Source organism: Typha angustifolia, chromosome 13 (genome assembly GCF_048772165.1).
Source record: "Typha angustifolia cultivar Huaian chromosome 13, ASM4877216v1, whole genome shotgun sequence".
In the NCBI taxonomy this organism is placed as follows: domain Eukaryota; kingdom Viridiplantae; phylum Streptophyta; class Magnoliopsida; order Poales; family Typhaceae; genus Typha; species Typha angustifolia.
The window spans coordinates 14,991,320-15,003,898 of record NC_133251.1 but is presented as its reverse complement, the minus strand read 5'-3'; the positions used below and the strand labels follow the sequence as shown (position 1 = coordinate 15,003,898).

General features: G+C 36.5%; 2 protein-coding genes across 2 annotated transcripts; both read right to left on the bottom strand.

The window, feature by feature from the left end:
• Window positions 1-1,209: 1,209 nt before the first annotated feature.
• On the bottom strand, window positions 1,210-6,167 carry LOC140773843 (biotin carboxyl carrier protein of acetyl-CoA carboxylase 1, chloroplastic-like). The gene is made up of 7 exons (XM_073116613.1): window positions 5,907-6,167; window positions 5,558-5,611; window positions 5,301-5,464; window positions 4,876-5,206; window positions 4,679-4,750; window positions 1,572-1,637; window positions 1,210-1,481 (listed from the first exon to the last, which is right to left on the bottom strand). The coding sequence occupies exons 1-7, from the start codon at window positions 6,054-6,056 to the stop codon at window positions 1,458-1,460; spliced, it is 861 nt and encodes a 286-aa protein (XP_072972714.1). The 5' UTR covers window positions 6,057-6,167; the 3' UTR covers window positions 1,210-1,457.
• Window positions 6,168-6,578: 411 nt separating this feature from the next.
• LOC140774476 (protein NRT1/ PTR FAMILY 2.13-like) lies at window positions 6,579-9,936 on the bottom strand. Its single transcript, XM_073117485.1, has 4 exons — window positions 9,720-9,936; window positions 8,604-8,821; window positions 7,743-8,308; window positions 6,579-7,524 (listed from the first exon to the last, which is right to left on the bottom strand). The coding sequence occupies exons 1-4, from the start codon at window positions 9,880-9,882 to the stop codon at window positions 6,675-6,677; spliced, it is 1,797 nt and encodes a 598-aa protein (XP_072973586.1). The 5' UTR covers window positions 9,883-9,936; the 3' UTR covers window positions 6,579-6,674.
• Window positions 9,937-12,579: the final 2,643 nt, after the last annotated feature.

Genomic DNA, 12,579 nt, shown 5'->3' with positions numbered 1-12,579 from the left:
TACCAATTGGTTTGGCTGTTGTGATCCTTTGAACAGGGCTCTTGTATTTTCTAACACTTATCCTTATATGTACCAGTACTATCCTCTTTGGTTTTGTTGGTTTTATTACATGTTTAATACGTTTGTCCCTTCTTTCTCTTTCTTTCCTTCCTTCCTACAATGGCGGACACAAAAATAATGCCAGTTATACATCTGCCCTAGTTGCTTTGCCCAACTCAATGCCCTATTGGATGTTTTAATTGAGTAGTGAATAGCTATCTGGCTTTAATCAGAGTTAAATACTAACACCGACCATAAAACGACAGGATAGATTGTTAAATGACCTACAAGTGAAATGAAAGACAGAAGCAGCTTTGCACAGATTTTTTGCTGCTCTAGTGCTCGACCTGCAGATATCATGGCTTTGTAAGGCAGCAGATACTCTTTTAGGATCAGATTGTAAGGATTATTTTACCAAGCAAGGGGTGGAATACTGGAATTTATAGTTGGCTAGACAAATATGAAAACGTTCCTTCTTTTTTTAACTAACATTAATGACCTTGTTAAAATGAATAATTCCTCAGTTTATGGCATCAATATAATAGTGCCAGATTATCATATATATATGAAGTTCCTCTTAGTTGAGATGTAGAAATTCTGGATATATTTAATGACAAATGACGTAGTTATGATGCCTTTTTATTAAGAGTTTGGTAGTGGATTTATTTATGGGATATTAGTAAGACAATTTGATAATTAGGCGGGTCCTTCGCTAGCCATGAGTGCTATGGTCCATTACGAGAATAAGAGACGGGTAAAGTTGCTGGTACTCATTGGTTAAAACTGATTACTGTCCTCCTTTCTTTCTATCTAAGAACATGGGGATATTTTATAAAGATAATAATCAAGTAAATTTGTGGACCAGCGTAATGGAAGTTACCTGCTTTAGAAGGCACCTTTCAATGGAAAGATACATATCTCTTAGTACTTAAAATATCTATTTTAAGACGTTCTTAAGAACAAGTCTATTTGAAGTAAGGGGCAGCCTAAAAATATGTATCTAATCACACCAAATTCATAATGCACATTGCCCAACAGAGGAAATAGCACATACTATGCAGGGAAAATATTCCAAAATGTAACCCCTAAAAAAGTTAAGGAGAAAAGGGCAAATGCAAGAAGTGGGGGGAGAGGAAAAGCGGCAACACTCTCGAGAGTCTCAGTACAAGATAGAGACCTAGCTGAGCAGCAGCACAGGTTCAAACTCAATGATGAATTCTGGGGCGTCCAAACGCAGTACAAATATAAGGAATACTATACCACTCAATAGGAAAATTCGTCATTCAGAAAGATACATCAGAATAAGTTCATCCTAACAATTATCTTTTAATATCAACCAAAGTTAGCTACCACTACCAAATAAATAAATGCTACCACAGATATTTTGAGAGAATAACATCAAAAGCTTGGTTGATGCTTCAAGGCTCAATCACAAACATTGGCTGCAAAAGTGTCAAACAAAAATAGATGGATCAGTATATAGATATATAGTAGAGAGAGAGAGAGAGAGAGAGAGAGAGAGAGAGAGAGACCTGTTCTACGCCGACAGGCTTGCCATCATCAACAAGTATCTCAACGACTGTTCCCGCTTGGTCAGCCTGCATGAGATTTGGGATTAATGTCCTACTGTATACAGTGAACTCATTGAATCAAAACAGCCAACCACGTCTAGGGGAAAAGTCATACGTGAAAGATAAAACCACTTGGTTTGCCATTTTCAGTCATGTGGTTGTGAACACTTCATTCATTTCCTTACACTATTATGATGCATCTTTAGGTATAGATAGTGTTATAAGCAATAATAAACATATGTGCACTAGAGTCAAAATGTATAACTATTTCCCTGAAGTATGTAAGGTTGCAGTCATTAATTTATTCACAGAAGTGCCCATATAGACGTGGCTGTAATAATCATACTCAGGGCTAGTTTTAGACAATGTGAAAAAATAAAATTATTTCTCCAGTTATTTAATTGGTATGCAAAAAGAAACTTGTCAGGATTCACTTACAAGCATAAAAGGAAATTTGGGAGTAGTTCACTATATACCATATTATATATGAATGTATGAATTTTCTTTTCTTGTTGCCTTGATATTCTACTCTACAACTTTCCAATTAAGTTATAGTGATGCTTTTTCATAAACATGCAGCATCTTCTAAAATCCATCATAAGTTGCTTAAGCCGTCCTCTATTTTAAATAATGTCTCAAGAGCAGCATCTCACGGACTTTACATTTTTTATCAGTTTGTTAGCCTACAGGTACTCAACCTTTTTCGCAAGATAAAGTAAGCCTCAAAATAAAGATAGTGTAGAAACAAGAAAAGTAAAGAGACTTCAATAACGTACAGAAAACAAGTATTCTTTGTAAAATTCTCACTTCTATTTCATTCACCAAACTGTAGATCTCTTTTACAATAAATGTTCAAGCCCTTATATAGATAAAAGAAAATTTAGCTACTAAGATTCATAAATGTCTAGGAAGAGGCTAAGGATAAGATCAAGAGAGACTATCCCTTATTATCATCCATCTAACAAATTGATAAGCTCAAATCTTGCCTAATTACTATAGTATCTTTTGAGCCTAACTTTGCAATTGCATAACTTGGGCCCTTAAACACCTTTGACACTTCAATTCAACCAAATTTCGATGGAGTATCACAAGCAGCTCTAGATGATACCTTACTGGAGAATTTAATGCTTATAAAGATATCACTTTTGATTGATATTCCATAGAATTATTATGACTTCTCCATCCTGGTTCATCAGAGTCTAATCCATGTAAGAATTTGGAGTTCCTCTTCCAATCCTTTTTTTTCTCTCATTTTCCACTTTTCTCCTCCTTACTTGTAAGAACTAAACCTAATGAAGGCAGTCCTGGGACGAAATCACTTTACATATGCTATTGACTACAATAAGAAACTATCGTGAGGATTATAATAATATTAGAGCTCAAATACATGTTAGCACAATATACAAATGCATGCGCAACAGGTAACAGACTGGATTTGAGGACAATGACTGTAACCAAAGATCCAAGACATGAAAATGAACAAAATAAAGGTGTAGTAAACATAATCAAAGATGTTGCCCTAAGAATTTCACAGATTCTGTTGCTAATCAACTGATTAGATTGATGTTTAAAACCAATAACCCATCTGAAGATTATGAACATTGTCAACCTCAAAACTGACCAAGCCGATCAATGTAAAGTTCAAAATACAGAAGTAGCAAACAAAAAATTATGGGACACAACACTTCCATTTGAATGGCATGGCCAAGTGACATTTCCATGCACCAACTTGAAGGAGCTCAGTGGAGTCGATTTGTTAATTTGGGATTGAGCAGTCAGATCTTCAGACCGCCAATCAAATGTATTTTACTTAGCACAAATTTACACCTCAAGTTGGTGAACTTCTTGTACGGAATGGACATGGACTTACATAAATGATATGATGTTCCATAAGGGAAGATTTATCATTTGCCTTCATGAAGGGCCAAGATAGCCTACTAAATTCATGGATTCATAGAAAACCTCCAGTGGGTTAATTACACTTTGACCACCTCAACTATAAGTGGTTTTCATTTTCACCCCTCGTCTTTTTCTTGCTACAACCTGACTCCCTCAACTATTTAAAATTGCCAAATAAAATAATAAACCGTTATGTTAGTCTCCTATTAGGGTTTTTAACGTAAAATTGTCATATGCTTGGCACGTGACTTTTATGTAACGAAATACCCTCTTCCTTCAACCTCTTGTCCTTCTATTTTGCCCAAATCCTAATCCTAAGTATAAATCTCAGCAACACACTATTTATCACCACCACTAATATCTAAGGGCCTCTCCTTCATGCCATGAACCTTAAATCCTCACTCCCCTTCATCTTCAGCCCCTTGCCCTCCACCTCCTTCTTCCAAAATCTAGCCCTAAACATAAATTCTCCCCACCATCACTGCCGCATCATTCTCTAGACGTTCATGATCTTGATGGTAGTGAATGATTTGCCATGAGAGTGGGTGTTTTTACGGTGGATGAAAGATGTTCTACTTCAATAGATAATCCAAGAAAAATATGAACTTTTGGGGGTAAAATAGTCCTTTCGTAATTTCTGTCAACACTAGTAAGGGGGTTTGATGATTTGAATAATTGAAGGGCTCAAGTTGTAGGGAAAACAAAATGAGGGAGTGAAAATGAATATGACCAATGATTGAGGGGGTCAAGATGTAATCAACCTTTCTTATAATTAGGAAAAATGAAACATCACCTACTAAGTGCAAATAATTGGTATCTAGCATTAGAACACCACACCATAACAACAATCAGAATTTCCAAATATAGGTACAAATGTTTACAACATAATTTCAATGACCATCCAAGATGGAGTCAAAGTTTCAACTTTCCAGAATATCATATCTCAGTTTCAACATCATCTTATATTTTCCATACGCTTTCCCTTTTTTTATCTTTTCGATTGATTGAAATAGATTGGCTAAGAAATAAGGAAAAATTACATCATAATCATAAACAGAAAGTAGGCTTCTCCTTTCATAAGAATTTTGTAACGGGAATTTCAAATTTCTACCATTTAACCACATTTGATCACTGCTACTTGCAATAGAATAATGTTGAGCTCAACTGACCTCAATTTCATTCATTAGCTTCATTGCTTCGATAATGCAGAGGACTTGTCCTTTGTTCACTTTATCACCAAGCTATACAAAGAAAAATGGTAGAAATGTTAATGAAAAATATTTAAATACTAAAAAGACAAGTAACATGTTTCCTTTTTCTTTTATTGAAAATCAATCACTAATATAAATTCAAAATTTTCATCTACCTTCACAAATGGTGCTAGCCCTGGACCAGGGCTTCTGTAAAACGTTCCAGACATGGGGCTTTTAAGAGGAGGATGTGAGGACTTAAGTGCCTTAGGGGCTGATGCAGCAGCAACAGCTGGTGCCGACGAGGCACTAGCAGGTGATGGAACTGAAGAAGCCGGTGGTGGCAGCGAGACTGGTGATGGTATAGCAGCAGGCATTGAGGGTGACTGCATCATGACAACTGGAGCAGGTGCTGGAAGTTGTGGGAGAGCCTCTTTTTTTCGAATAATAAGTTCGCAGTCAAGTTGCTTCAGCTGCAATTCAACGATATCTCTAGAATCGACAAGCCTGCAGCATAATACAATTATAAAATGATCATCTTTATCAGGCAAAGAAACAGCTCAAGCAATGCAATTTAAGAATAATTTTGCTTCTCCCTCACTTTACAAGGCTTGCAACTTGAGTCATAAACTCTGATATCGCCTCATCTGACAATGGAGCTGATGAAGAATGCTGCTTCCCTGACTCTACATCATTCTCCCCGGAGGTTGGCACCTCCACCTTGGACTCCGAAGGTGCGGAATCATTGGAAGATCCACCCACAACCTTTGAAACAATGAAGAGGATAGGTCCGAGTGCGAGAATCACAAATATCGAACGCAACACAAGCTGGAATCTTTCAGCTATAACCACTCTTACCTCATTCAATTGGGCCTTCGCAACGACTGATGGTTCCCGTAAAATACCCAATCCCTAAACAAGAATAATCGAACTCTTCTATCATTCAAGTATAAGGTAGCAAAATTCCCACCTTAAGCTTCAATCCGGTCAAAATAAAAAGTGGGTCTTCTTTGAAACCAAATCTTTACCCACTGAGATCAAATAGTAGCAAAACATACGATTCTTAGCATTTAAACGTTCGACTAATAGAAGCTAAAATATCAGAAAAGCTGGTTTCCTGGGCATTAAAAGATTAGCACAAAGCTAGAGAAGAAAAAAAAATCCGCAGATCTGCAATGTCTATGAAGCGAAGAAGAAGAGGAAAAACCTTGGAGGGGATAATGAGCGGTTTCTTGAGCTTTGAAGAGCGAGGAAACGAGACCGCAACCCGCCGGGTTTGAGAGCTCGAGTAGGAGGAGGACGGCAAGAGCTTGGCGACGGCAGCGGAGGCGGTCGGAAGAGATGAAGTGGACGCCATGGAACACCTCCGGAGAAGCAAAAAAATATGAGACTTTGGATTAATCGAGAGGGTCTTTTTGAGGGCGTTCCAGTTGCTGTTGTTTACAACGACGGAGACGAACGACAAACTTGAGGACAGTTCAGGTCGATGAGATCCAAGTCACCGAACTTTGGTTCACCAGCTTGTGTTCAAGTTGGATACGGTTAATCTGAACCCAATCTCGCCTTATTTTTTTAATTTTATTTTGGGTTGGGGGGATTAAAATTTACTTTACTCCTATAATTTTATTTATATCAAATTATCTTCTTTTAATTAAGGTTAAAGTCCAATTACTACTCTCTTTCTTCAAACGTTTTAAACTAAACTAGAAGTTGAACGAAAATGATTTTTATTAGAGATAAAATTATAAAAAAAAATCTCATGTGCATTTAAAATAATAAATATATTAAATCTATATATATATATTTGTTATCTAAGTGATTATCCAATAACAACCAACTTTATCTCTAATAAGTATATTAAAATTCACTAGTAATATGAGTGGAATATCCAAATGTATTTAGTAGTATACATTATTAATGAATATTTACAATGTATACTCTGGTGCAACTCAGACTCGGATATTCCTAATCATTATCAAATCTCTAAGTGGGCATCATTAGTCTTTTCTTTTGTATCCTCTTCTTCCACAGATCTCATGCCTTTATAACGGTAGTAATGAGAACATAATAGAAAATAGAGTAGGTTCACCACCCCCATGACTGCTATGACATAGTAGAAGTAGTCTACTCTGCCAAAGTTGATGTTGTCATCTAACCATCTTGTTCTCTTCTTGATGATACTTGCCAGCAAACTGCTCAAATAGTTTGCACCTGCAAGGCTACAGAAGAAGAGCGAGCTCCCCAAGGTTTGCATTTGCTCAGGGAACTGCCTGTTGTAAAACTCAATCTGCCCAACTGCACTGAAGGCCTCGGCAATGCCCATTAAGATGAGCTGTGGTGCAAGCCACAAGAATGACATAGGTGATATGCCACCATGAGATAAGGCTGAGACTCTTCTTTTGTGTTCCACTGCTCCTGCAACTACCATAGACATGGAAGAGATCGCCAAGCCAACACCTTGTCTTTGTAAAAGAGTGATGCCACTTGCAACTCTTGTGATTCTTCTAGCCATAGGGACAAAGATCTGATCATAGAAAGGCATGAACAAGGTCAGGGCAAGGAGGGAGATGATTAAAAGAGAGCCTGGGGGGATTTGGAAGTGTGGGCCGAGGTGGCGGTCCATTTTCAAGGATTGCAAGATGGTGAATGTGAATTGTTGAGCCATGGCCATGAAGCAGATGATCCCAGAGAACCATATGGGCGCAATTCTTATCAAACATTTGACTTCTTCGATCTGCTGAACACTGCAAAGTCTCCATCGGTTCGTAGGAGAATCGTCGGGATTTAGGTCGCCATTGGTAACAATAGCAGCTTTGTTCAGAAACCTGGCGATGAGAGGATAACAGAAATATAATGTTCCAGTCATGAAGACATTATTTTCATTGCTACAATAACTGCACATTATTTTCATGCAATTTGATCACAGTTTATAGATCACTTACCTAGTTATCTGATGCAAATTTGAACTAGCAAGATTAGAGAAATGGACTAAAGATTGCATGAATTTGAGAGTAAAACAGAAAAAGTTATCCTTAAATATTACCCGAATTGTAAGCTGAGTGGAAGCTTTACGGCATGATGACTTGTAGTAAAGGGGTTGTAGAGTAATGCCTCTTGCTGCTCTACAACATCAGGATATGGAAGCTTGAGTCTTCGCTTCCTAAACGACGCGACAAAAACTCGAATAACACCAGAGAAGACGCTCCCCTCTGGTTGAACATAAATATACAACCTAGTACCAAGGAAGAAAAAGATGATAGAAATGAGCATGAAGCCAGTGGGGATGCCAAAACCCAGGGGCCAACTAACGCTGTCCTGAACATAGACAACGACCGTCAAGGCGAGCATTGCTGCAGCTGTTGTGGTGCCATAGTACCAGTTAAAGTAGCTTTCGAGGTCTCTTTGGCCTTGCTCGGTGCTGCCATCGAACTGATCTACTCCGAATGGCAAGCTGCATGGCCTCACGCCGCCTGCACCGGTGGCTAACAGACCCAAGGAGAGATACAGGACACCTAGCTGCAGCTTTGATGGACCAATGCAGAGACTTTCTCTGCATTTTGGTGGCTGGAGGTGTGGAGCTGATGCAGATAGAGTCATAGCAACCATTCCCTGAATATAACCAGAGTCAAGAGTACGTTTATCAAATGATGAATTATATGTCAGCCAGCGTAATGATTTCCTTCCTGTTCTTGCTTATCAATTGAAAAACTGTAGTTTTCACATCATCAAAGCATCCAATTTTATGTGTCTTGCAGAATTAATTAGTTGATTTCTACTCAATTAGAAGTTTACGCATTGTAAAGAAAGTATACTCAAAGACCAGAGTTATAATTCTATTCTTTCAGTGATGAGTTCTTTGCTGAAATGAAATGGACTACAGTGATCAGGCTTAGCAGGCTCATACCATGAGGCTTGCAAAGCAGCCATATGCCAAGGTCTTAAATCGACCCCAGTAAGCATCTGAAATGAAGGCTCCTAGCAATGGCGCGAAGTTGGTGGTTGCGAAGAAGATGTTGGTTATACTCGTTGCCTCAACCTGCCCTATGTTGAAATGATCAACTAGATAAACAGTCAAATTTGCAGTCAACCCGAATGTAGCTACCTTCTCACAAGTCTCGTTCCCTGAATATATAATCAAAATTTGAAGTACATCAGTAAATCTTTTTCCTTTCAGTATCTGAGCATTGGTTGCAGAATTTGCTGTCTTGCTTGGCCAATCTTGAATAGGGGCACTAGCTCATTAATACAACATCCAACTTACAACTATGATACTAGAGATGGAATTAAACCTTTTCCCTTAGCTTTTGCTTGGTAACAATAACCATCTATATAGTTGCAATCAACTTATGTATTTATTTTTATTTTTATTTTGAAAGAAAGGCTTTCAGTCTACCACCTTGCTTCATTAGAAACTTAGTTTCTTATTAAAGACTTGCAGAGTTCAGCAACTACATCTAGAAAACAGCAAAAAGGAGGCTAAAGTGCTAAACAACATTAAAGTCTCAACCACCCAACCTACAACGCACCGATCCAACCTAAACACTACAACTACAATCAACTTATGTAATATATATATCCAACTTATTCCAATGCTGCCATGATCTAATTTAAATAATGTGAAAGGTGTCCCTTGTGATGTAGAATAACTTGACATTTCTGTTCAATATTTTAGCTTGCGGCACCCAAGAATGAGGAGTAAAATAATACTTTTCATTTTAATAGAGGTGAAATTAAATATAAATTTTAAGTAGATAAAGTATATATTTGATAGATGACTGATGTTTTATTTAACATGTTATTTTACAAATCTCATCTTATATTTACCTATTTTATAATTCATATCTCATTTTTAATGATTTTATTATCTGATCTTTATTTTTTTTTATAATTCTTATTTAACACGAAGTATGAATCACAAAATAAATAAAATATAAACTATAATTTTGGCAATTGATCATATAAACAACACATAATTATGTGTGTGTGTGTGAGAGAGAGAGAGTAAGAGAGAGAGAGAGACCTATGATGTAAGGCATGCATTTCCATCCTCTTGGCTTCCTTTTGATCTCTTCTTTGCTGTTGCCCTCTTTATCCATGAGCTTTGGGTCTGGTGATGGCTTCAGGAATTTTACACACTTCAAGTGGTGGATAAAATGAGCCAGCAAAGAGTTCTTCACTTCCATACTCTCTCCCACTGTTATGTGCTCTCTTAGTGAAGAATCTCACTGTCTCTGCTATTTGTAGCCAATTCCATGGGCTTATAAGGCTATTCTCTGTAGCATGATGTGCCTCACTTCTCTCTCTCCTCGTTTAAAAGGTTCCTTCAGTAATAAGTAGACAAAAGTGGGTAGGAAAACTTTGGAGTGAAATCTAACTGAGTTCTCCACAATTTAATTTCTATTTTATACTGACACTCAAAATTTTCTTTGGTAAAATTATATATGTCTCGATAGTGGTTGTCGTGCAGCATACTAGTGATATTTCCAACTATCTAAAAATATGTACCTTCTGATAGTTCCATTGTAACTAAATAACTATCTTCCAGCAACACTGGAATCAACTAAAAACAAAACATATCGAACGATTATTAGAAAATACGGTTTCAATATCATTCCTACATAATCCTACAATGAAAAGATAAAAGATCAAAACGTCTTGCACCATAACCATACGTTATTTCTTTCAGAATATTTCATATTTTACAAGGACAGACTTCATCAGAGAAGAACTGTACATGCTTACAGACTAACAGTATGAGATGCCATTTTGATGAGGGTGACTGATCAAAGCAAATGAGCCAATGTTACTGTGCTACTTGCCAAAGGCAGGCATGGGGAAGTTCGCAGCCGCCATCCATCCATTGTGTTTGGTAGCGTGGAGATTTTATCAGCAGCGTTCTCATTGCCTGGTCCCCTAAACCCACAACCCTTCCTACTACGACAACTCGATCCTCAAAAATGCCAGCCAAAGCTTCAACTTCTGATAAGGAGGAGACTTCTCACTTGGAACTTTTTTTATTATAATAGAAGAATTAATTCATAGAGTCTCCCATTGCAATTGTCTCTTCCCTAGTTGTATATGTGATATGTCTCATGCATGGTCCAAACTCTAAAACTCTATATCATTTTGGATCCATAGTTGTATACTTTTCTTGATAGGTGATACCTTAAATATCTACAGGCATGCCAGTAAGTCTAATACAATGATGACATGAATAAGATAAAAACACCAGCACTGGTAATAATATGTCACTTTTGTCATTTAAAAAGAAACTAGTTTTGAATGAGAATCCTAACTATTGCTAGTTAATCTGGAGGACAAGAGGTTAAGAAGGATAAATTATAATTTCTCTTCAATGCAAGCGTTGGGTGTGTGACCACAAGATGAAGATGACAATTGACAGGTCCACGGTCGACCATTTTTTTCCTATTCACAAAGCTGGATTCAATTGAGAGTCAATAGTGAGAAGAGGAGAAAGACTACATCTTTACCTACTAGACAAGAATATTGCGACTTTGTACAACAAGGACAGGACGACGAGCCAAAGACCACACACCATTAGTCTATACGATTGTAACCCCAAGTTTTTCCTTTCTTTTTATATTTAACTAAAGTAGTGTGTGTGTTTAAAAATTGCTTGACTCAGTGTTCAATCTCATTTTATTTAGTGGCTTGACCCAAGCCTATCAAGGGTCTGACTACTAATACACCCAGTCCAAAATGCAAGAGTTAGAGCTCAGGCCACTTATCTACAACTTTAAGCTCGCTAGATTAGCTATTCTTAATTTTTTTTTTTTGTTAAATATATTTTACACATCTGTATTTATATTTAAAATTATTTTACAAAATAATGAGATTTTTACAAATCACACCCTATATTTTGCCTATTTTGTGATTCACACCCAGTCTTTGGGGATTTTATAATGTGATCCTTCATTTTTTTCTATAATGTTTATTTAACACCCCAACGTTACTTTAGTTAACTGGCATTAACTATGTTATATAGTTTATGTAACTATTGTTCAAAGATTACTAAAATACCCTTAAAAAGTTCTGACTTAATCTAAATCCTCACAAAATCTTCTCAAACTAAAGCTTAACTCTACAAAATCTAAATTCTCTTATCTATAACTAAACACTACCTCACAAAATTATAATATAAAAACCCACAACCTATAATCCACAAGAATCCCCCAAAATCCTTACCACGTATAAGTCTTAGAAGCTTCCCTCAACTTCACATATTTTTTTCCATCTCTCTAGCTCAAACTTTTTTTTTTCTCCATCTTTTACCAAATTTTCTTCGTCCCCCTTCCCATCTTTGAGGTTGCAAGCAATAAAATCAGCTTAACGTTTGGGGAGCTCTAAGATCTTCACGGCTTGGAGTTTGAAAGCTCTAAGATTAGCTTAACATTTAGGTGATTTTCTTCATAGTTTTGAGAAAAAGTAACAAGTATAGATGTTCATGTTATGAATAAAATTAGAGATTAGTATAAGGGTAATTTAGGAATGTTATAAATTACATAGTGGATTATAACAGAATATTATCTTTTTGGTATCATTCAATTTAATTATGATTAGGTTAAGTTAATTCTAGGTGTTAAATAAACATTATAGAGAAAAGGAGGGGTCGTATTATAAAATCCTCAAAGACGTGCTGCGAATCATAAAATAAGCAAAATATAGGATATGGTTTATAAAAATTCCTAAAATAATACAACTAAAGTTATGGTAGCACGGTGGCTAAATTTAATAAAATAATTTAACAATTTTACTTTAGTTATAAGAAATATGAGAGGGGTAAATTAATTTAACCTATTTTTTTCGAGAAAACGAGGGGTATGTTATAATTTAATTATATTTAGTTTCTAGATTTGTAA